Here is a 24,390-nt window from a genome sequence, read left to right as displayed (position 1 = left end):
CCGGGGTCTACCGCGGCAGGTCCGGCGCCGGCCCGCCCAAAAGTCTTGCGGAAGGACCCTTGCGCCCCAATCCCTCCTCCACCCCAAATTGTCAGAGCCGTGACCTTGTGAAAAGGGAATCTTCCTTAAACCCGTGAAACGGACAGTAGGCCTGTTTGGCCTTTCATAAACACTGAGACAATAGTATTAATGGCAAACTTTTTATGAGAACTTAGCGTGTAAGGTGTTGTACTAAGCACTTCAGTCATTTTTGCAAAATAATTGGTTCTGTCGGAGAGTGTCAATTTCACAGAGCTTACTTTCTCCTGATAAGTTTTTATCCGATACTTAATTTTGTGCTGATGAGACGGATTTACACAAAATGTTTTCCAACCTGGCCCACGCCACATAATGTTTCATCTCCCTACATGGGAGGGGAGGAACGTACTCTTGTAGTGGGTGTGGTGAGTTAGTAATTTCTGTGCCAGTTCCCAGTAGCAGTGCTTTAGAGTCTCTGCTTTAAAGTCTCTACTTAACTCCCTCGGAGAGTTTAATTGCAATTGCAAGAGGACTGGAATGACCATCTTAATCTCACATTCCTTCCCATCTTTTATTTCCTTTCCACTTTTGTTTAAAATGACAGTTAAGGTTTGCATGTATTGTACTACGTCCTCTGTGGATTATCTCTTTAGCCTCGTTCTGATCTTAAGATGTAGCTACAACCTACAAATGAGGTTTATGGCTGTTAGGTAATCTGCTGAAGGTCACAGTGTTGTGGAACCAGACGCAGCTGTGACATCAAAACCCATGGTCTTTGTTGTTAGGCAAGACTTTTTTGCCCCTTCTGTAAAACTTGGGTATCAGCAATACATTTGAAGTTAGCACCTGTAGGTTTACAGGAAATTTGAAAATTAAAAATAACCAAAACCAAATGTATCTTGCATAGAATAGGAACACTTTTTTGTTAGAAAATATGTTTTGTATTTTGTTAGAGGAGTCCCTCCCTACTCAGTTGTATGTTCTAAAAAGTTCATGCCTATCTGTAGTGTTGTTGTGACCCCAAACTTTCTTTGTGTTGAGTGGAAACAATGCCTCATAGTTAAGAGAGTCTTTCTTGAAAGCTGGGACATCTTTCAGAGACAAATATGTAACATTTCCTCTCATCAGAAATAATCTTTAAATTACATCTTTCAAACTTGGAAAGGACTCATGAATTAGATTAGATTTGGAACATCGCACATCTGAAAGTGGAGTTTCTTTTTTTTTTTTTAATTTTCCTGATATAAGTGTGTTGATGGAACAGACTTGTGAAGTTTGCAGTAATCTTTTATAAATTCCAAATGTAGAGAAGCCCATTTCTTACCAATTGACTAATATCCCAAATTTGATCTTGGTTTGCTTTAGGATCCCAGAAACATGTAGAATGATTTATTACATCAAACATGTGCAGTTCCTAACTTTAAATAAATAGCCAAGAGAAAAATTAAAAGCATCAGCATAACCACATTGATATTTCCCTTTTTACTGGAGCAGGTCTGGTGTGGTTATTTTTTCATTTGGGGAAACCATAATAGTTATAGGTGTGGCTTTTTTCCTACTGATCTTTGCAGCTGAATTTACTGTGTTCTGTGCAGAATGGCTGTTGATGGTGGGTGTGGGGACACTGGAGACTGGGAAGGTCGCTGGAACCATGTAAAGAAGTTCCTCGAGCGATCTGGACCCTTCACACACCCTGATTTCGAACCAAGCACTGAAGTGAGAAACGTTTATTTTTAAATAACTCCTCTAATAGTTTTATGTTTCAAAAATAATAAAATGCTTTCTTTTCAATTTGCTCTTTAATAAAAACACTAATACAGTTGTGTAAGTTATCTTGAAATACTAAATTGAATATTTGCAGCTGATTTTATTTGACAAATATTTAGTGATTTTCACATTTCTCATGTAATATGTTGAAAATTCTCAAGAATAAAATAACTTCATAATCTCAATTAAGATTCTAAGTTATACTTCACTCAAAATGACAATTTAAAATGACTTCTGAGACACATTCCCCATTTTAGCCCTACTATGAGAAATTAAATTTGATAGAAATATACATGTACTTGCTTAAATTTTGAAGTTTAGCTGAACTGAGCATCTTTTCTTAGAATTGAATATAATTAATTGCATGTTAAAAATTATGACTGCTCTATAATAGAAGAATAGAATTTTGGAGTGCTTGTATTTAACTTAAGGCAAATGTTCAGTTAGATACAAACTTGTTTTTTACTACAAAGTAGAGAATATTTTCTTTATAGTTTTATGTCCTTTGTGTTTACAAAGAGATGTGTTGAAATAGAAATATTATGCTCTTCCTAAAATCAAGGTACAGACTCTTGGGTTTCAGTATAAATTTTCTCTCCTTACATCTCGGACAGAATTGCAAGACTTTGCATTTCTTTGGCTAATCNACTGCTGTTAAAAGATTGTTTTAAATTGTATTTCTGCTGATGTACAGTTTTCTAAGAGTTTTGTCCATTTTTTCTCTTTTCGTTATCTTTTGTTTTATAAATATCACTATTCTACTTTTTTATTTTAAGACCTTTAAACACCTTGCGTGGTGCTTTATCCTCAAAGTTTTTACACTTTTCTCATTTTAGGAAGTCAGTTAAATAAGTAGATTGGATGTTTTCCATCCCCTTTCAGAATTAAAAAAAAAAAAGATGAGTCTTAATTAACTAGGTATAGTTGTTTTTCTTGTTGGAAATGAACTTTTAATTTCATAAAATGAAAATCAATTTAAAAATACTAAAATTGAAACCTTCTGAAATCAGGGTTCTAGAACTTCTGGTACTACCTTGTTCATAAATTTAAAATAATTTATTAAATACAAAGTCTGCTCTTTATCCTCAATTGCATTTTTCAAGGAAACATCAGAAACTATTTTGTGGCTAATTGCTTTCTTGATGGTACTTATGATTATTATCAACCAGATTTTAATAATGCCTTTTCATTCTTTACAGTCTCTCCAGTTTTTATTAGATACATGTAAAGTTCTAGTCATTGGAGCTGGCGGCTTAGGATGTGAGCTCCTGAAAAATCTGGTAATTTATATATATAAAATGTATTTTTTTCCTCCTTGTGATAATTAGTCCTTTTTCTTTTTCTGTTCTATTACTAGGAAACTTCTTTATTATGACTGTTAACCTTTTCTCCTGAGCCTTTGTTAGATAAATTTAGCAGGTCAGATTAGAGATAGTAATTAAAATGAGGATATAACTGTGGAACTTTTTACAACCTAAAGTTCACTACTCTAAAGTCATTGATAGAAATTCTTCTGTTTTCTTCTCTGGTCTTTATTAAAGAAATCCTTGTGCTTCCTCTTGCATAGCAGTCATTAATTTCAGTGAAGTATATAGCAAAACTGATAGTTCCCTATTTTAACATGTAATTTCAAAGAATTATTTCTTCTCTTCCTCAAAATAACCTAATTAGGTGAATAGGATATTGTCCCATTTTATATACAGGGAGACACTGAGGTTCAGAGATGTTAAATGACTTGCCCAAGTTTTTCTGAAGAATAGTGATGTGCCTGATTAATAGTGATTTGATCCAGGTTATTAAATCTTAGTCAAGTGTGCTTTTCAATGAACCATTAGACCATTACATGACTTCATCAAACAGTAATTTTTGATGGCCATAAGATAGTAAACTCTTGAAATTTTGGAGAGCTAACCGTTTTTTTGGTCAATTTGTTTTCACAATATTAAGAGAGGGTACTCTTTAGTGAAGCTATTTCTATATACTGGTTTGAAATCCATAATATATGACTTAATAGTTTCATTGACTTTTAATAACTACAAAGTAGCTTTTTAGAAGGCTCTGTTGGTTTATTTAACAAAAATGGATAGGGGAAGAATTGATTTAAAGGTGTATGTCAGCCTTTCATTGGTGCGTAGAAAATTGGAAATGCCAGAGCAAACTCTTAGACAGTGAGTCAAGTCACACTGCCTGACCCGATGAAAGACTTCAATAGTTGGTCAAGGAACTATAGTTTAAATGTAAACAGCCACATGCATTTTGCTAAGAAAACACTAACGTGTCACTCCTAGTGGAAGTGTAGAAACTTAATGCACTTCACGGTACTTGCTGTGCTCATTCCGAAGGGATTGTAGGTCATCATGGTCTGTGTCCCTAACGAATTTGAAATTTCATTGGAGGTACAAGTCATACACAAAATAAATAGCATTCTGTGTGATATACGATGTGATGTGGTGCCAAAATGGCAGTACTTCCTCAAACATAAAAACCCTTGCGGTACCAACGAGTTTTGGAAAGGAAGGATTTATGGAGGATAGGTAATGGTTTGCAAAAATTCCCTAATGCTTAACTTTTTGTTTTGGGAAGCTATTACTTGCAAATGTGATACATGGTAATTTTAAATGTAAATTAATTGGAGATTAGATCTAAGGAATAGTCACCAAACAACTTTGATGCCTTGTTATTTATTGCATTGTAACAACCTCTTAAGAAAAGTAAAGCTTTTCAATTACCACTTGTTACTTTGCTTATTTCAGACATAAATACCTAAGAGATATACGTGGTCTTTTAAACTGACTATAAGCCCCCTAAAGACTCATTCTAAAAAAAAGACTATGACATTAATATTAATGATTGAGCAAATAGTTATTTAACCTCTTCCCAGCATATGCCAGGCACCATTTTGGAAGCTAAAGATAAAGTATTGAAAGGTACTGACAGGTGTTTGTGTTTGTGGGGCCCACTAAAACGTGGAAGGAAAAAGGCAAGTAAAGTACATAATATATCAGATGGTAATAAAGGCTATGGGGAAAGGAGAAATGGAAGATAGATAGCCTGGTAGATAGCCTGGTAGGGAGGGAAGTGGTTTACAGAAAGGGGCTATTTGAGCAAAGAGGGAGGCAAGAATTCTCTAGGCAGAGGGAACATCAGGTGCAAAATCTGTCACGTGGGAGCATGACCGTTACTTTTTAGGACAGCCAGGAGGTCATTCTAGCTAAATCAGAAGTGGGAAAGGGAGATAGCGGAGAGGTAATGAGGTGGAGGAGCTCAGAGTGAATATTACAAAAGGTTTGAGAGGCTATTGTACGAACTTTGCCTTTTACTGTGAATGAGGAAGTCATTGGAGGGATTTAAGCAGGTGAGTTGACTTGACCTGACTCACTCTGTCTGATATACCAAGAAAAAAACTCAAGAACAGAGCAGGAAGCTGAGAGGCTGGTTAGAAGGTTGTTGGAGTCTCGTAGGCAAGAGATGACAATGACTTGGAACAAGATGGTGGCATTGGAGATGGTGAGAGATGGTCAGGATGATGAATATGTTTTGAGGTTGGAGTCACCAGGGTTTGCTAGTGGATTAGTTTGGGGACATGAGAAAAGGAGAGTGAAGGATGACATGATAAGCTTTTTCTCCCAAGCACCTGGACAGATGGAGTTAGCATTCACTGAAATAGAAGACACTGGGAAAAGAATAGATTCAGTGGTGTTGGTGAGCATGGATGAATGAGTTTGGTTTTGGAAACTGTTAAGTTTGATAGGTCTGTCAGATGGTGCTTTATCTTACAAAATTGCCTGGGATCACCAGCCCTAACGAGAACTAAGCACAAGGGCACTCCAAATTCTGGCCAGTAAAGTAGGAGGAAAGCTCTGAGTGAGATAACCTAGAAACCAATTTTTAGTGTTCACATTTCTCATGAGTGTAGCAAGCAAGTGAAGAACGTATTTTAAAGAGGAGGAATTGATCCACACCCTGCCAAATACCTCAGGTGGGTAGGATTAGAGAGACTGAAAATCGTTGTTCAAGGTAGCAACACGGGAGTCACTGGTGACCTTGACAAGGATAGTTTTCGGTGAAGTGGTGGGAGTGAAAGCTTGTTTAGTATAAGCGTGAGACAGGAATATCACAAAGCAAGTATGAACAGCTCTGGTGGACATCTTGCTATGTAAGGAGGGACCCAAAGGTAGGAAAATTATTGATACCTGGTTTAATCTATTTCACTGACCAAGACCAGAAAACTGTGGTTAATTATTGAGACTTGATTTTTTTTTTTTTATTCTTTTGCTTCTGCTGGCAAAATTTGAGCAGTGGTTGTACTGTTAGAGTGTGTGGCCTTATTGAAATGCAACAATTTGTTGCTTTTCCTTAGCTTTTTTGATTGCTTATTCTTGACTCAATAAGGACACTCCTTTTATATGTGCTGTGTACATGTGTGTGTTGGTAATATATACCTATATAATAGTTATTTCTGAAACATGACATACTTAATGTTATGTAAACTGAGATAAAGCTTGTAGGAATATTATTAACATTATTCTGAAAAAGAATAGCAAATTCAGTTAATTAGTAAGACTAGTAAAAGTAAAATATCTGGCAACAGCAGCAAAGCAACAGACTTTACAGATATGTTTATGGGATTATAAAACCGCTGCAGAAATGTTGAGTAGTTCTCTTTTGGTTGTAGACTATTTAAAATTGAGTAGTTACACATTTTTGACCTTTACAAGAACCCCGAGTTTTATATGCCTTGTAAGACTCTTTTTTACCACTGAATACGATTATGTAGAATTTATTATTGAGCATTTATAAATTTAGGACTACATGAAAACAAATCTTAAAATTTCAAATGTGAGGAAACTTCTGCTTAATTGGATTTTTTTTATTCCCACAGGCATTGTCTGGTTTTAGACAGATTCATGTTATAGACATGGACACTATAGATGTTTCCAATCTAAATAGGCAGTTTTTATTTAGGTAAGTTTTAAGATCTTAGTTTAAAATGCTGATAATCACTTGAACTTGAATACTTTGCAGTTTAATCCTTTTTAAAAACTATGAGAGGGTAACACTAATTTTATTTAAAGAATAACTACCAGTCCCTTTTTAGGTAAAACTTTGCAAGAAAAATTGAGCGTTCTGGTGGAACTAGTTTTGTAAACAAATATATGATTTTGTTGTTGTGTTTTCTCAAGAGATTTCCACATGGTTTATGTGATTCGGAAGGCGATTGTGTGCTGAAGACATGGAGTGCAGCCCTTTTCCTCTTGTTGATTTCATTAGAGAACAGTAGCCAGAATATTAGGCCCTAGTGAGATACATTGGTGGGAATTTATGAGCCAAGAGTTGTATGGTGACTGGGGCAATGAAGTTGTGACAGAGTTGGAACTTTGTTATAGAAAGAAAAGAAAATGGACAGTTAAGGAGAGACGACACAGGAACAAAGGGATAATTACCTTAGACAAACATGAGATACAGGAAGCATCTAGGAATAGATTGTTAGAAATGACTTTAAAAACTGGAAATAGGCCATATATGCAGTCCTGAGGAAAGGTTAGTGAATTTTACCTTGTAGCTTTTAGGGATTTGACTAGCTTAGAAAGAGGTATTATTGGTCAAAAAATTATACCTACAAAGAGATAAGGACTTTTTCTTTCTGGGGATTAGATTACTAACAGAAAATGCTCAAATAGTTGTAGATAAGTAGTAGAAAGTTAGATTTAGCAGAGACAGTAAAATTAAATTTTTGGATAGGCATAAATCCTCTATCTTTGTGGAAGATGTTTAAAGAGATTGAAGGATGGGTTAAAGTCAATTTAAGGAAGTTCTGTAATTGCCATGTGAACTCTACATTTAATACTTAGGCCTTATCTTTTTGTTTATTTAACCCTTTAAATTAAACTTCTTTACAGAAAACTTTGTGGATCCTTTCTGCTGTGACACACTCTTAGTATATGAATGCTCTAAAAAAGATACAGCTAAATTCATTGGTTAATGATAATAGGCCATGCCTTCTTGTCTGTAGCTAAAGATTGAAAATCATAATGATAGTTAACATTTGTTGAGTACTTAAGATGTAGTAAACACTTTCTAAAGTCTTTATATTACCTTCTTTAATCTCAGAGCAGCCTTCAGGGCAGATACTTGTTTTCAAGATGAAGCAATTAGGCCAGGGTGTCCTGCAAAATTGATACCCGTGTAAAGCCCTTTTGTTCAGAGGGCACTTTTTAGGTGGAGCAATCTGATCTCATAATTCTGGAAAGGTAAATTAGCACTTTCTACAGAAACCACCTAGGAGTTTATTTGGGTTCTACTGTAGAAGCACATATAATCTACAACATTAAAGAATCAAAAGTCTCCTTTTATCCTTTTTATCTAAAGAGCTCTGTCCAGAGTAGTTGAATACAGTACTGAAATAAGGTTCCTTGATTATAATTAGAGCCTAGTTATAGGACAAAGCCAGAATAAAACTCTTACTAGAAATTTTGAATCAAGAAAAGCACACTGCTTAATTGGAGAGGAAAATATTGGCCTCTTAAATTATTTTTCTTTAAATTTCCCGTTTTAGGGGTACCTGGACTCTTGATTTGGGCTTGGGTCATGATCTTACGGTTTGTGAGATCAAGCCCTGCATTGGGGTCAGGGTGCAGTCTGATCAGAATTCTTTCTTTTCTTCTCTCTTTCTGCCCCTCCCCGACTCGTGCTCTCTCTTGAAAATAAACAAACATAAAAAAATTAAAATTCTAATTTTTAATAAAAAGTCATTTTTAATAGAAACATTGATTTTTTGAATTTTCATTTATTTTTAAAGTATTCTGTGCTTATATATGAAAGAATACAAGGAGATAAGAATACGGTCACTTTCTTCCAGGTGTTCATAGTCTAGTGAGTACGATAGATCTCTGTATATAATGAAAAATATGTTGTGAAAAAGTAGTAATGAAGCTCTTACTATGTATGCATGAGGGAGTGATTTATTTCTGTGAGGAGAAAGAATATGGAAGTGCTAAGAAAGAAAATACTGTTAGTACTGAGATTAGAGGAGAGAATTCTTTGTGTCCTAGCTATAGCAATGGTTCTCATCTAGGAGTGACCTTTTTAGGTCTTCTGTTTTTAGTTTCTTAAAAATGTTGGCAACATTTGCAATTTTAGATAATGCCTTTTGCATTATTTCTTCTTCAAACACGTGCATATGACTTCTTATGGGACATAAAATTTACTATTTAATCAGCACACATGGGGAAAAGGGGATAAATGAAGGGTCTTGTATCCCCAGAATGAATCTCTTGTGCATTTCAGCCAGGACCTTCATAGTAACTCCTTCAGGTTCTGGGGTTCAGGGCAGAGTTGGAAGGCTCTGGGTATGGGTAATATTTTACACTGGGAAATGACAGAGTTTAAAGTGACCAGGAAACGCCATTGTTATGCTTTNTGAGAAAGAAAGCACTGTTTCTACTTTCATTTAAGAAATACTTGTTAGACTTGTCAATACTTATATTTACAATTTTACAGTTGTAAATACCATTTGGAACATCAGCAAGTGTTGATGTTTGGTATTGGTGTTGAATGCCTAATCACTTATCAAAAGAGATGAAAGTATTCCTTCTAAATATCCTATAAATAAATTCACCATGAATATTTTTTATGTCTGAAAGTAAATTATATAGATCATTTAAATTTATATGATAGATGATAACTTAAATATAATTTTTCCTGTAGGCCTAAAGATGTTGGAAGACCTAAGGCTGAAGTTGCTGCAGAATTTCTTAATGACAGAGTTCCTAATTGCAATGTAGTTCCGTATCCTTTTGACAAAGTTAACTTTCTAAAGCTTTTTTTTTCTTTATTATAAAAGAGATGTTTAACATAAAGAATACAGATAAGCATAAGAAGAAAATCAGCAGTAAGTTTATTATTGAGGTATCTGCTGGTAACATTTTGTTTTGTATTCCTTCCAATCTATTCTTTACAGTTATGTAAATAATTTTTGCCCTAAGTTTTAAATTAAGCTTTCACATCCAATGCCATCGTTTATTTTGCATTATTGCCCTTAATTTCAGTTCGAATTGCATATCTCTTCTGCTAGACTCTTAAGTCCTTGTCTGACTTTAGTTAGTGTTTGTGTCTCCCTATAGTAGCAGGCTGAATAGACAGTCAGTATATTATTAACCAAATGGAAGGTGTGTCAGTAAATTTATTCTTACAAGTAATCTCTTTTAGGAAAAGAGAGTTTGGGGAACTTTCAGTATTTTATAGAAATTCCAGAGATGAGCTTTGCTATTTGGGAAATGCCACAGGATTCAAAATAAACACAAAAAAATTAATTCTGTTTCTCTGTACTAGTTGTGGAAAGTGAAATTTAAAATACAGTAATAACATTTACAGCCACTCAAAAAAAGGCAGAAATACTTAGGTGTAAATCTAATAAAATAAATATGTGGCTTAAATGCTGATGAAAGAAATCAAAGGTCTAGATAAAAAGAAAGGTGTTTCTTGTTCAAGAATGGGTGATTTGACATAGTAAGGATGCCATGTCTCCATACATGTATACACAAGTTTAATATTATTTCTATCAAAATCCTGCAAAATTTTTTGTTAAGATTCTAAAATTTATTTAGAAAGGTGAAGGGACACCTAAAACAATTTTGAGAAAGAATGAAGTATGAGGAATCACTGTATCATTTCAAGACTTAATACAGCTCCAATAATCAAGACTTTGTGGTGTTAGCAGAGAGAGACACATCTCGGTAGAACATAGAAACCAGAAATAGCCAGAGGCAAACATGGCTGATTGGTATTTGACAAAAGTGCAAAACCAGTTCAATGAAGGAAAGGATAATCTTTTCAGGAAATTGTGGAGCCATTGGGTAACCATAGGCAAAAAAATGAATATCAACTCAAATCTCAAAACTACAAAAATTAACTGAAGATGCATCATAGGTTTAAGTATAGAATGTAAAACTAAAACTTGGGATGACAGTGTAGGAGAAAACATTTGCGATGTAGGGCTTGGTGAAAAAAGTGTGATCCATAAAAGAAAAAAATTGATAAATTGAACTGTAACAAATTTAAAAACTTTGCTTTGTGAAGGGCCTTGTTAAGAGAATGAGATGTAATTATGAGAATGGGATACAATAATGAAGTAGGATCTGACAAAGGAGTTGTCCAGAATAAGTAAAGAACTCTCAAAATTCAGTTAAAAAACAGTGCAATTAGGGAATGGACAGAAACTGTGTAAGGACATTTCACTAAAGAAGATAGTGCAAAAAGCACTTGAGAACATGTTTATCATTGCTAGCTATAAGAGAAATCCAAATTATGACCACAATGAAATATTACTACATACTTGAAATAGCTAAAGTAGAAAATAAATCAAATTCTGGCAAAGCTACAGAAAAACTGGATCACAGATACATTGCTGTTGGGAAATGTAAAATGATCTAGCCATCTGGAAATTGGGCTGTTTCTTAAAAATCTGAATATATACTTTCCACATGGCTCAGTAATTTCATTCCTGGGCATTTACCCTAGAGAAACAAATATTTAGTTCTGCATAAAAATAACTCTCAAATCTTCATAGCAGCTTTATTTGCATTAGCCCCAAACTGGAAACACCCCAAATATCTGTCTATAGGTGAATTGTTAATCTGGTACAACCATGCCATGGAGTAATACTGAGCAATAAAAAGGAATTAAGGAAACATGCAACAGGTTAGGTGCATATCAAAGACAATATGCTGAGGGGTACCTGGTGGCTCAGTTGGTTGAGCACCGAACTCTTGATTTCAGCTCATGTCATGATCTCATGGTTTGTGAGATGGAGCCCCACATTGGGTTCTGTGCTGACAGCAAAGAGCCAGCTTGGGATTCTCTCTCTCCCTCTCTCTCTGCCTCTCCCCTGCTCACTCTCTCTCAAATAAATAAATAAATAAACATCATACACTGTATGTTTCTGTTTAAATAACATTCTTCAAATGACAAAATTATAGATGGAGAACAAACTACTGATTGCCAGAGATTAGGCATGGATTGGTGTGACTCTACAGGATTAGCAGGAGGAAGAGCATTGGTGTGTTGGAAGAGTTGCATGTCTTTATGGTGGTGGTTCCACAAATCTACACAAATGTGTGAATGACAGAACTATACATACTCATTTTATCACTGTCGTGTTTCTGGTTCTCATATTCTGCTAGTCTCTCAGAGGTAACCTCTGGGAGAAACTGGGTGAAAGACCTTTGGGACCTCTTTGTACTAGCTTTGCAGCATTCTGTGGATCTATAGTATTTCAAAATAAAAAGTTTAGAAAGGCAAATACAGGCCCCAGTAGGGAGAACGATAAAGAAGAATATGCATACTCTGTTAGTTACATTTGTGAACTTTGAGTACTTTATAGAAATCTAGGACATAACAATTTGTTGGTGTGGGCCCTGCGTCTTCCTCTTGCTGTTCCTCCGGTGTTTGCTCTGGTTCTCTTTTCACCTCCCTGTGCCGCCTGCAGTTTATGCCTCCTGTTTGCCTAACATTCAGAAGGAACAGAGGCCTGAATGGGTGAGGGCTAGGACTGAATTTATTTTTTATAGCTTTTATTTATAGTCCAGAATAAAAAATCTAGGACCCCCATATTTTATATTGTCCCTCTTTTCTCCATTTTGCTTTTTAAAAGTATATGATGGATTATTGTAATTTTCGAGAAATATAATATATATTATTAAACAGAAAATTGCTCCATTAGAAAAATTAAAATCTTTTGTACACATGTGCTGTTAAAATGCTACCTCCTATGATTGATTAACACCAACAGCCATTTTTGAATGGGGTTCTCTTTGCAGCGTCCAGACAGGGAAAGACTGCTGATAGGGTTTGGTATGGTAAAAAAGAAAGAGACTTGGAAAACTGACTTAAATGAAAGAACAAGGATTTTATCCCTCCTCTGCCCCGCCCCCAAATCATATTAGTACCTGAGAAAGCTATTGGAAACTTCTGGTTTTTTAAAATTAGCTTTGCAGCCGTAGTTCTTATTTTTAATTGAAAATATTTGATATTTAACTGTATAAATTTAAGGTGTACAAGGTATTAGTGCTCTGACTCTTGTAATCATGTGCCTCAATTGGAACTGTAATGTGTTTGTTTCCTTCACTAAAATGCATATTGCCTCTGTGCTTAGGGCTACTGGTTGAGGGTACACAGTCTGCTTTCCCAGGATGTATGGTTTTATATTAAAACTGAAATAGAGTAGAGAGTATAACAGAGACATAAATATTATATGGGGGTTCAGGGATGAGAGAACTAAGTAGTTAAGAAGAGTGCTTAGAAAAGAGGGTTTGTCATGAACTAGGATTGTGTTCATTTTGTCACATTCCCTGCTTTGAACATTGAAGACTTAGGTCTTGTTAAATACATTTATAATTTGCTCCTTACGGCATTGTTAAACTCATTTTATAAATTAAAAACTTAGCTGCTTAAGTTCCTTTACTTATATCCAGACATTTCAACAAGATTCAGGATTTTAATGACACTTTCTATCGACGTAAGTTGTCCACTTGAAATTAAATTCTCACTAAATTCTTATTATAGTTTATTCCTAGCTATTTGAAGATTGCTAGCTCTTTGAGGACTGTTTCTTCATTTGCTTTCATCTCTTGGTGTTTGCTTTTCAGTAAGGTTGACTGAACAGAGAATGCCACTGTTCTAATTCTTAGCTGACATCATTAGCTGCATTTTTATATGTTGTCCTGAGTAAAGATTATTTAAGAATTAGGAGCTATGTGTGTTTGTGTTGTAATAAAAGGTGGGGCTTTTTTATTTCTTAGAACATGTGAATTATTTTGTGCAATGGCATTTTTAAAAACTAAACTTGCTTTTTTTCCCCCATAGAATTTCATATAATTGTATGTGGACTGGACTCTATCATAGCCAGAAGATGGATAAATGGCATGCTGGTAAAGACTTTAGTGTTGTTATGATCCTTGGAAGTTGTTGCTGCTGCTTCTAACATACCAAAAATTAGAATACCATATCCTGTTTTTGAAATATTTTGTTTGATTTTTCACTTAAGTAGTTGTGCTTCATTATTTATTTCTACTCAGTAATTTTCAGGCGAGAATATAAATTGTTAATATCATAATCCCTTGATTTGATAATCTAGTAGTCAGTAGTGTAATTGACTTGTAGAATTACTTGACAGCATGTTACTTTTTTTGAATTCTTATTCTCCTCTCCTACCTTCAAATAATTTTCCTAGATATCTCTTCTAAATTATGAAGATGGTGTATTAGATCCAAGCTCCATTGTCCCTTTGATAGATGGGGGGACAGAAGGTTTTAAAGGAAATGCCAGGGTGATTCTGCCGGGAATGACTGCTTGTATTGAATGCACACTAGAACTGTATCCTCCACAGGTAAATGAAAAAGCACCTGCATTTGTTTTATAGTCTCAGGGTAGAATTAGGATTAATTATTAAATCTAGTCAATATTTAGGATTTTTATTTAGGGGTAACCATATTTTAAAAATAATGTTAAGAAAGATAAATTATGTTCTATTTCTGGAAACATAGAAACTAAATATCATCCTATGGATAGTATTTTGTTTTCATAATTCATTTGTATTCATTTTTTTCATTTGGACAGTAGGGATCAAAGGTCAATTACAAAGTTATATGTTGGGATAGAGCTCCCTGTGTTTTCTTTGATTTTTGCCTGTGATTGTTTCGGAGAAATAAAGATACCAGGGATGAGAATGTTCCTTCCAAAGATGGGCCTCTTTAACTTAAATACCCACTTTAAGGAACAGTTAGAATTTTGATTTAAAAATAAAAATAATTTTAGGGGCACCTGGGTGACTCAGTCAGTAGAGCATGTGAAATTTGATGCTTGATCTCAGGGTCAGCCCCGTGTTGGGTGTAGAGCCTACTTAAAATAAAGATTAAAAAAAAGGTTAAAAAGAAATACTTTTATTAGTGTTTACTTGGAATTGATTTCTGTGAATTTGCTTTGTTTTTGGTTTATTTTGGTCGGATATAAATATGCAAACGTCATAAAGTGCTCATATTTGAGAATTTATTTGGCAGTTTTCTTCTCATAAACTAACAAAGCTTAAATGTATATCCTATACAGGTAGGGCAAACCTATTGCTATAGGAAGATGAATCTAAGGCAGGTGACTCAGATGCTCTTTTAGTTTTAGTATTATTAGTGGTATAAAATCTTGTTTTTATACGAGGAAAGCTAAGATGATTTATAATCTACTATCTACTTTATGAAGCATTCCTAACTAAAAGTTATATTTTAAAATAATTCATTGTTTTAAATCTACTAAACAAAGCAAACTATGCTTTCAGGTTAATTTTCCCATGTGCACCATTGCATCTATGCCCAGGCTACCAGAACACTGTATTGAGTATGTAAGGATACTACAGTGGCCTAAGGAGCAGCCTTTTGGAGGTAATAAACTGAATTTCATAATCCCAAATTATGTAAGGTCTATATCCGTTTATAGTATTCATTTGTATAATTATGTTAAAAACAAGTTGATTTAAGTTTATATGTTTCTGTCTTACTCTCCTGCTTGTTTTTCTTTTTTTCTTCTTTTTTTTCCTAACAGAAGGAGTTCCATTAGATGGAGATGATCCTGATCACATTCAGTGGATTTTCCAAAAATCTGTCGAGAGAGCATCACAATATAATATTAGGGGTGTTACCTATAGACTCACTCAAGGTAAGTCACTGAATCGTCATGAATTATAACCTGGGGATGATCCCCTTTTCAAGGTTTGGGATGCTCTGAAGGAAATAATGGATAAGGGATTTCAGATAGTACCAGCCATTTATGGTTCAGTCAAAGTACCATGGAAACGATAGCTTCCAGGTGTCGCAAATTCGGTTGGAGGGGACAGAATTTGACAGAATCCATACTACTACTTAGCTAGGAGGAATTTAATACAATCATTGAGTCTTATTAGAATTGGAAGAGGCCCTAAATCATCCAAGTTGAACCATTCATTTTATCTTTCACTGAAGAGGAATGTGTCACCTCCTGGGGCAATCTATTTCACATTAGGATAAGACTGTTAAGACAGTTATTTTGTGTATTGAACAGAAATCTCCATCTTTAGTTTGGTCTGAGTATTGCTCCAGCATACACCATAGATAAATCAAATTCCCTTTTGAGTAATAGCCTTTAACATACTGAGAACAGTAATCACATTGTCTCCAAATCACTATCATCAACCTTTCTAGTTCCTTTAACCCTTTGGCATGTTGCCTGACCTTAAGTTCCCTTCCTTTTGTTTTTTTCTAACCATATTCCAGTTAATCCATATTTCTCTTAACTATCTAGGCTAGAATGCAGCATTCTAGGATGGGTCTTACAATGAACTTGTGATAATTGGTGCAGTCTTAGAGGAGAGCAGGGTTTTTTGTTATTTCTTTGCTTGTTAGTTATGTTGATGGTATGCTTCTGATTCTTTAAAAGGTTACTGTCCACTAAAATCTGGAAGTTTTCCTACATGCAGTTTCTAAGCCCCAACTTCCTATTATAGGTTTGGCAGTTTTTTGGGGTGGTTGTTTTGTCTTTTAATACTCAAGTATAGGTCTTCACAAGTTTATTCTTTAAACATTTTTTAATGTTTATTTATTTTTAATATAACTTGTCAGATTGGATTCCATATTACACCCAGTGCTCATCCCGACATGTGTCCTCCTCAGTGCCCATCACCCACTCTCCTCTAATGTTTGTTTATTTTTGAAAGAGAGAGACCGAGCGTGAGCAGGGGAGTTGTGGAGTTGTGGAGAGAGAGGGAGATAGAATCCAAAGCAGGCTCTAGGCTCTGAGCTGTCAGCACAGAACCCAACATGGGGCTCAAACTCACAAACTGAGATCATGACCTGAGCTGAATTCGAATGCTTAACCAACTGAGCTACCCAGGAACCTCTTTACAAGTTTATTCTTATACCTGCTGTTATCTCTCTATATGTATTTTTATGCCTGCCAGCTCATCTATTTTTTTCCAGCATCTTTTCATCTGTTTTGATAATCATGCTTTATCTCTTTTCCAAATAATTAATCAAAAATTTTAACAAGACTTAAGACATCCAGATGGCTAAAAAGACATGAAAAAATGCCCAATATCACTCATTATCAGGGAGATACAAATCAAAACCACAATGAGATACCACCTCATACTGGTCAGAATGGCTAACATTAACAACTCAGGCAACAACAGATATTGGTGAGGATGTGGAGAAAGAGGGTCTCTTTTGCACTGCTGGTGGGATTGCAAACTGGTGCAGCCACTCTGGAAAACAGCATGGAGCCTCCTTAAAAAGTTAAAAATAGAACTACCCTACGACCCAGCAATTGCACTACTAGGTATTTATCCAAGGGATACAGGTGTGCTGTTTCGAAGGGCCACATGTAACCCAATATTTATAGCCACGTATGGGAAGAGCCCAAATGTCCATCAGCAGATGAATGGATAAAGAAGATGTGAGATACATACATACACACAAACATACACACAATGGATTATTAGTTGGTAATCAGAAAGAATGATATCTTGCCATTTGCAACAATGTGGATAGAACTAGAGGGTATTATGCTAAGTGAAATTAGAGAAAGACAAATATATGACTTCACTCCTGTGGAATTTAAGATATAAAACAAATGAACATAAGGAAGAGGAAGGAAAAATAATATAAAAACAGCGAGGGGGACAAAACATAAGAGACTCTTAAATACAGAGAACAAACTGAGGGTTGCTGGAGGGGCTGTGGGTGAGGAATGGGTTAAGGGTAAGGGGCATTGAGGAAGACACTTGTTGGGATGAGCACTCGGTGTTAAAACATAGGTGATGAATCACTGGAATCTACTGAAATTATTGTGTTGTATGCTAACTGACATGGATGTAAATTTAAAAAAAAATTTTTTTTAAAACAAGACACAACTAGTGAGAACAGACAGTTGAATCCTACTTCTGATCCCGTCCTTTTAGGTTTATCTCATTCTTCTGATCAGGCTTTCTTGAGAACTTATTTCCTTGTCTTGTTCACAAGAAGGTCATAAAAAGACCTTTCCAACTGCTCTGCTGAATCCTGGATATACTATCTTCCACATTTCCCTGGGTTACCAAGTTAACTAGTCACAGTAACTGAGTCCAACATGACTTAATAACTCAGTGAACAGTCTTAATGCTCAGGCTAATGATCAGGGTTTCCTAATGTATTCTTTCCAGAATTTTGTTCCAGGTTCATCACTTAGTTCCCTAGAAAAAAGGCTTTGTCATCATTTTGAAAATCTGTTCCTCTTCTGTGTTTATTTCCTTGTATTTATTGATGCCCTGGTAATGCCATTTAAATATTCTATTCTTACACACTTCTTGTTACTTCCTGTACTCCCACTATTCTAACCTGCTTTGTGTTTTTTTAAAAAAATTTATTAACGTTTATTTATTTTTGAGAGACAGCGAGAAACAGAGTGCATGCGGTGGGGGAGAGAGAGGGAGACACAGAATCCGAAGCAGATTCCAAGGTCTGAGCTGTCAGCACAGAGCCTGACGTGGGGCTCAGACCCACGAACTGTGAGATCATGACCTGAGCTGAAATTGGACACTTAATTGACTGAGCCACCCAGGCACCCCTGCTTTGTGTTCTTGAACATACCCAACTCATTCCCACCCTAGACCTTTAATACCAGGAATGTTCTTCCTTGGATCTCCTTAAGGTTAGCTGCTTATTCCTCAGGTACCAAGTTAACCAGCTTACTCCATCCTTCAGCTAATACTGATTTCAGAGCCATTCACTATCAACATTTATATAATTTCTCAGAAATAATGATAGCCTTGTTTTTCTATGCAAAGAATGTTTTGTACTTAACACTTTCATACACCCTTGCCCTGGAGCTTTTGCCCTTACTGTTTATGGAAATGCTCTTTCCCCAGGTCATTGCATAGCCAGGTCTTTCATATGCTTTAAGTTTCAGCTCAAATTATCACCTTCTGAGGAGGTCATCCCTGATTATCCACTTTAATGGACCTCTTCCATCATTGTCGACTACCATATACCTTGTTTTACTTTCTTCATAGAGCTCTTCAGCCTATGAAATTTTGTTATGTGTTTACTTGCATGTTACCTCCGTTAGCAGATGGAAACTGCAAAAACAAATACATTTTTTGACTGCTACTCGCCTAGAACAGTATCTGGCATATAGTGCACTTTTGGTAACAGTTTGAATTAAATGATTTAATTTTGTCCTGCTCAGGAACTGTAAACTCATTTCAGTATGCAGCCTCATTCATCCTTCCATATTTAGCAAGGCTTGGTGTGTGCTTTTGAGCCTGATGATTGAGAGCCTTGACAAAGAGTACAAAATCAAAACTGGAATTAAAGGGGGTAGGGACAAGAAGTGAGGCGTGGGGAATGAGAAGTGTTTATAATTTTGGCACTTACTAGGCAGTGAGTGTTCCATTCCTCACTGTGACTACCTGTTCTTCTTTTCAGTACATCCCGCTCTCTGTGGTTCACTGGAGAGCTTCCAGTTTAACCATCATGAAGTTAGCTCCTCCGTACTTCTCCTCCTTTGAAATTATATGTAATCATAGAGTCAGAATTAGCTTTTAAAAAATTAATTAACTTTAAGTTTATTTATTTTTAAGTTTATTTATTCTGAGAGAGAGAAAGAACCCCATGCAGGCTCTATGCTCATAGCACAGAGCCCGCTGTGGGGCTTGAACTCTTGAACCATGAGATCATGACCTTAGTTGAAGCCAAGAGTTGGTGGCTTGACTGACTGAGCCACCCAGGTGCCCTAAGTTTAGTTATTTATTTATTTTGAGAGAGCGAGGGAGAGCATGTAAGTCGGGGGAGGGACAGAGAGAGAGAGGGAGAGACACAGAATCCCAAGCAAACTCCATACTGTCAGTACAGAGCCCGATGTGGGCTCGATCTCATGAACTGTGAGATCATGATGTGAGCTGAAACCAAGAGTTGGTTGCTTAACCAACTGAGCCATCCAGGTGCCCCCAGAATTAGCTTTGTAAAACAGGTTTCCACACGTTTTCACTGTCTTCCTTTCATGTCTCCTTTGATTATTTGGCATTTTTCTCAGTTTTTTGAAACCTGCATGCACCTAAAGTATGGGAACACATTTTTAAGTTCTCCCTCAACCTCCAAGGTAATATGTCTACTTCTAGAGTTTTTGTGTTCCAAAACAAACAGTTCAGATATAGTAGGGAATATTTATTTTGTATTTAAAAAATGGTGTAGAGTGGGGCTTTGTTCATTCCTAATCTGTGAATACTAATATGAAAAATGTGAGATGAAAATAGAGTACAGTTAAATATTTTGCATAGTCCATATTATGGAGGGAAATGAGGCGATGAGGGGCAGTTTTCCTGTTTATTGTAAATTTTGGGGAATCATAATATTAAAACTATTATATGATGAAAAATTAGTTAACCTTTGTTCTTTATAGTTTATTCACACCTCACTGAGGATAGTATAGTAAACTATAGCAGTTAAGATTATGTACCTGGGAGCAGGTCTACATTCATATGCCACTCCTATCACTTTACTAGATGTATAGTTGTGGACATTTGTCTCAACTTCATTTTCTGTACCTTTAAAATCAGAGTAATAGGGTAACAGGGATGTTATGAAACTTCTGTCATATCTTGATCTTCATACTGTGCCTCGAATACAATATACACTCTAATTGTGAGCTGTGTTATATTATCTCATCTTTATTTGAAGCTTAGTGAAGAGTTTTCTTTGCTACCATAACTGGTTTAAGATTCTTTAAATGGTTTAAGATTCATTAAAATGATGGGTATGTGAAAGATCGTTTCATTGTTAAACTTAAGCCGATTTTCTGACTTGAATGGCTGAAAAATCAAGTTGTGGCACATGGTATTTATTATTCAGATTGTCTAAGACACTTATTTTTTAGAAGAAATGACCGTATTTTAATCCATATATTTTTCAGGAGTAGTAAAACGAATCATTCCTGCAGTAGCTTCTACAAATGCAGTTATTGCAGGTAGGGAAAAATGGCCATACTTAATTTTGCTTTCTTTCCTTTAGTTTTTGATTCACTAAATTGCTATTTTTGCAGCTACTGGATTTCAGAACACTGGTGTTCTAGGAATTTGGTATCTTCTTGGATGGGGGATGGGTAACTAAGCTGTGCAAAAAAGAACAAGCTATTGGATCTGTATATATTTTGTTCTAAATTATGTCATAAAGTGCTCTGCAGTAAGGGGATATTTTTATCCCCTTTTAATCAGGACCTTTTAATCAGGATAACAGGTTGCTCATTAATCTAAAGAAGAGGAAGGAAAACATGAAATGCTACTGTTACTTGGATTATATAAAACAAATATAAAATTGGTTACGTCTCAGTATTTTAAAAAGTGTGTATGTATGTGTATATATATATATATCTTTTTTTAAGCAATAGCCTTATATGTTTATCTGTTAAGATTTATAACTGACCTTTTAAAAAATTTGTAATTTTAAATATCTAATTTTCATTGAGTTGAAGCACCTTTATTTTCTCCCCTCTTCAGCTGTGTGTGCCACTGAGGTTTTTAAAATAGCTACAAGGTAATGGATTTTATTTTTTAATATGTTTGTAAATCTGTGTTTTGACTTGGCTCACTTGTATAAAGATGAACATTTTTTCATTACAGTGCATATATTCCCCTTAATAATTACTTGGTATTCAATGATGTAGATGGACTGTACACGTACACATTTGAAGCAGAGAGAAAGGTCAGTGCTATTACACTAACGAGACCTTGTTTGATCACGCATAGTTTGATTTTTGCATATTCATTACTGGTTAGAAATATGAATGATATTGTCCACATCCTGAGTATTTTTTAACTTCGAGAACCCTACTTACTATATATCTTTTGCAGTATAGCCTAAAATAAATACTGTGTAGCAAAATAATGTAGGAAAACAGGACTGTTATAAAAAGCAGATTTTATTTAATGAACTTATTATTTTTTTTAATTTTTTAATGTTTTATTTATTTCTAAGAGAGAGAAAAAGAGAGAGAGAGAGACAGCATGAGCAGGGGAGGGTCGGAGAGAGATGGAGACACAGAATCCGAAACAGGCTCCAGGCTCTGAGCTAGCTGTCAGCACAGAGCCCGACACAGGGCTCAAACCTATGAGCCGTGAGATCATGACCTGAGCCGAAGTCAGACGCTTAACTGACTGAGACAGCCAGGCGCCCCAAAAAGCAGATTTTAAAGCATAAAAATTTGTAGGAAATATGATTACAAAACAAGTTGATTTTCATTTCATATTTATAAATTATTATTGGTGCATATGCCTCTGTGATTTATTGTGTTTTATGTGTGTAGGAAAACTGCCCAGCTTGTAGCCAGCTTCCTCAAAATATTCAGTTTTCTCCATCTGCTAAACTGCAGGAGGTTTTGGATTATTTAACCAACAGTGCTTCTCTGTAAGTGAATTCTCTGGATTTTTGTTTTGTTGTAGAAATAATTTTTGTGATTTTAAAACTTTAAAAACTAAAATTGCTTTTCAAGAAGTGATCTATGACTTTTTTGTTTTATTTTGTTTTCCCTATCATAATTTAGGCAGATGAAATCTCCAGCCATCACAGCCACATTAGAGGGAAAAAACAGAACACTTTACTTACAGGTAATCAGTGTTTGGTTGTTTTTTTTGTTTTTTTTCCACAAAACTATATTACAAGTTTTTTTTTATTATAATTTTAATTTCATTTAACGTGCTTTACATTATAATCATTTTGTTTTCTAGTCAGTAACCTCTATTGAAGAACGAACAAGGCCAAATCTCTCCAAGACATTGAAAGGTATTTTAAAGATTTAAAAAAAAAAAAAGTTTATTTATTTATTTTGAGAGAGAGAGAATCCCAAGCAGGCTCCATGCTGTCAGCACAGAGCCGGATGAGCTCAAACTTTCAAATCATGAGATAACCTGAACCTAAATCAAGAGTCCGGCAGTTAACCAACTAAACCACCCAGGTGTCCCAAAAGCTATTTTAAATGAGTATATTTACTGATCAGTTTCTTCTTTTTTTTTTCCTCTTGGTAAAAGTAATAAATACTTATTCTTGGTAATGCCTTTAAATGATGATTTCATTTTAATTATATCTTTAGAAACAATAATAGAATTGCTCTTTTAGTAGAATATTAAAAAAAAAAACTGTAAGAAATCAAATATAGTATCACCTTGACTGAAGAGAATTGGATTTTGATGTTTATCTAGACCTAAAACTATGGGTTTGGATATGTGTGTGTGATGTTTGAGATTTTTTTTTTCTTCGGTTAATTACACTTTTTCTATTACAGAATTGGGACTCGTTGATGGGCAAGAACTGGCAGTTGCTGATGTCACCACACCACAGACTGTACTATTCAAACTTCATTTTACTTCTTAAGGAAAATAAATCTGCACATAATAGAAAACTCATGGAAATATTATATTACATGTATGCTAAGAAAATTTAATGTCATTTTTAGCGTTAGTGTTGCTGGAATTTGACTTTTTTATATAAAGAACCACTCTTTTTTTAAATTTATAACTTACCCTTGAAGACAGAGTTTCGGGGTTGGTACTTGTAAGCTTTTTCTTTAATACTATGGGAAATGATGCCTGGAGAGAGAGATAATGAGCAAATGTATTTCTTTAGAGGAAGAGACAAGCACTCTTTTATGTGTGACTTTTATTATTGTGGTCACAGAATGCATTCCTCAGTTTTCATTTGAGCACCCACATATAGAAAAGATATCCCTTTAAAGAAAATTAGAAAATAAAGTTTTAAATAACATTACACATTACAGTCTGACATCTAGAGCATATTGAACATACCCTACTTCTTGCTTGATTTAATATTCATTTAATTGTGGTTGTCCAAATGAGTATTAATTATTGCAAAGGTTACCGTGTCCATAATAATTTGTAAATGGTGTTATAGCTGAATACCTGTGCATGGAAATGGGAACTATTTTCATGTTTACTTGTAGTGCCATAGAGGCCAATATGCACAATATTAAAGCCAAGACATGGATGTTTAAAAGAATTTAATGTTAAAACAGTTATCACTGATGCTTTCACACTATTTATTAATAAAATCATATATTGTCTACTTTTCTCACTGAAAATTTTTAAGGCATATTAGGGATAGTAAGTAGTTCCATAGTAATGTTGGAATAATTTTTAAATGTGTAGCAGGATTACTAATGCAAAACTTTTCTGGTACCTGAATTAATTCTTTTACCACAAGAAAAAGCTACTGATTTAATTTGCTCTCACATAATAATGTAATGAAATGGGATCTTTTTATATTACAGTCATTAAAATGCTTTTTCCCCCCACTAAAAAATTAAGCCTTAAAACAAAATTAAGTAAGTACTGAAAAATTAGTTTTAGTGTCTCCATGTGGGAACATGCACTATGTGTTTTTTACTTAGATGGTAGTTTTCTATTCAAAAGCTTTATGATAACATGTCACTAGGTTAAATTTTTATTCTTTGTAGCTCCATACCGAGAATTTGTTTCATTACAAAATCATATGAGATACATAGTTAAAGTTACTTAAAAAGTTAGAGATTCAGGGGTACTTGGGT

General features: G+C 34.9%; 1 protein-coding gene across 1 annotated transcript; it reads left to right on the top strand.

Moving 5' to 3' along the window:
• Positions 1 to 1,595: 1,595 nt before the first annotated feature.
• On the top strand, positions 1,596 to 23,914 carry UBA3 (ubiquitin like modifier activating enzyme 3). The gene is made up of 16 exons (XM_077770614.1): positions 1,596 to 1,734; positions 2,985 to 3,065; positions 6,668 to 6,750; positions 9,493 to 9,573; positions 13,257 to 13,300; positions 13,648 to 13,712; positions 14,015 to 14,170; positions 15,110 to 15,212; positions 15,373 to 15,486; positions 20,749 to 20,802; positions 21,332 to 21,368; positions 21,455 to 21,536; positions 22,138 to 22,238; positions 22,375 to 22,438; positions 22,559 to 22,613; positions 23,113 to 23,914. Exons 1-16 carry the CDS (start codon positions 1,615 to 1,617, stop codon positions 23,199 to 23,201), a joined length of 1,329 nt encoding a protein of 442 aa, XP_077626740.1. The 5' UTR covers positions 1,596 to 1,614; the 3' UTR covers positions 23,202 to 23,914.
• Positions 23,915 to 24,390: the final 476 nt, after the last annotated feature.

This window comes from Crocuta crocuta, unplaced genomic scaffold, assembly GCF_008692635.1.
Source record: "Crocuta crocuta isolate KB4526 unplaced genomic scaffold, BGI_CrCroc_1.0 scaffold126, whole genome shotgun sequence".
Lineage (NCBI taxonomy): Eukaryota > Metazoa > Chordata > Mammalia > Carnivora > Hyaenidae > Crocuta > Crocuta crocuta.
The sequence above is the reverse complement of the archived record's forward strand: the minus strand, read 5'-3'. Positions and strand labels throughout refer to the sequence as shown.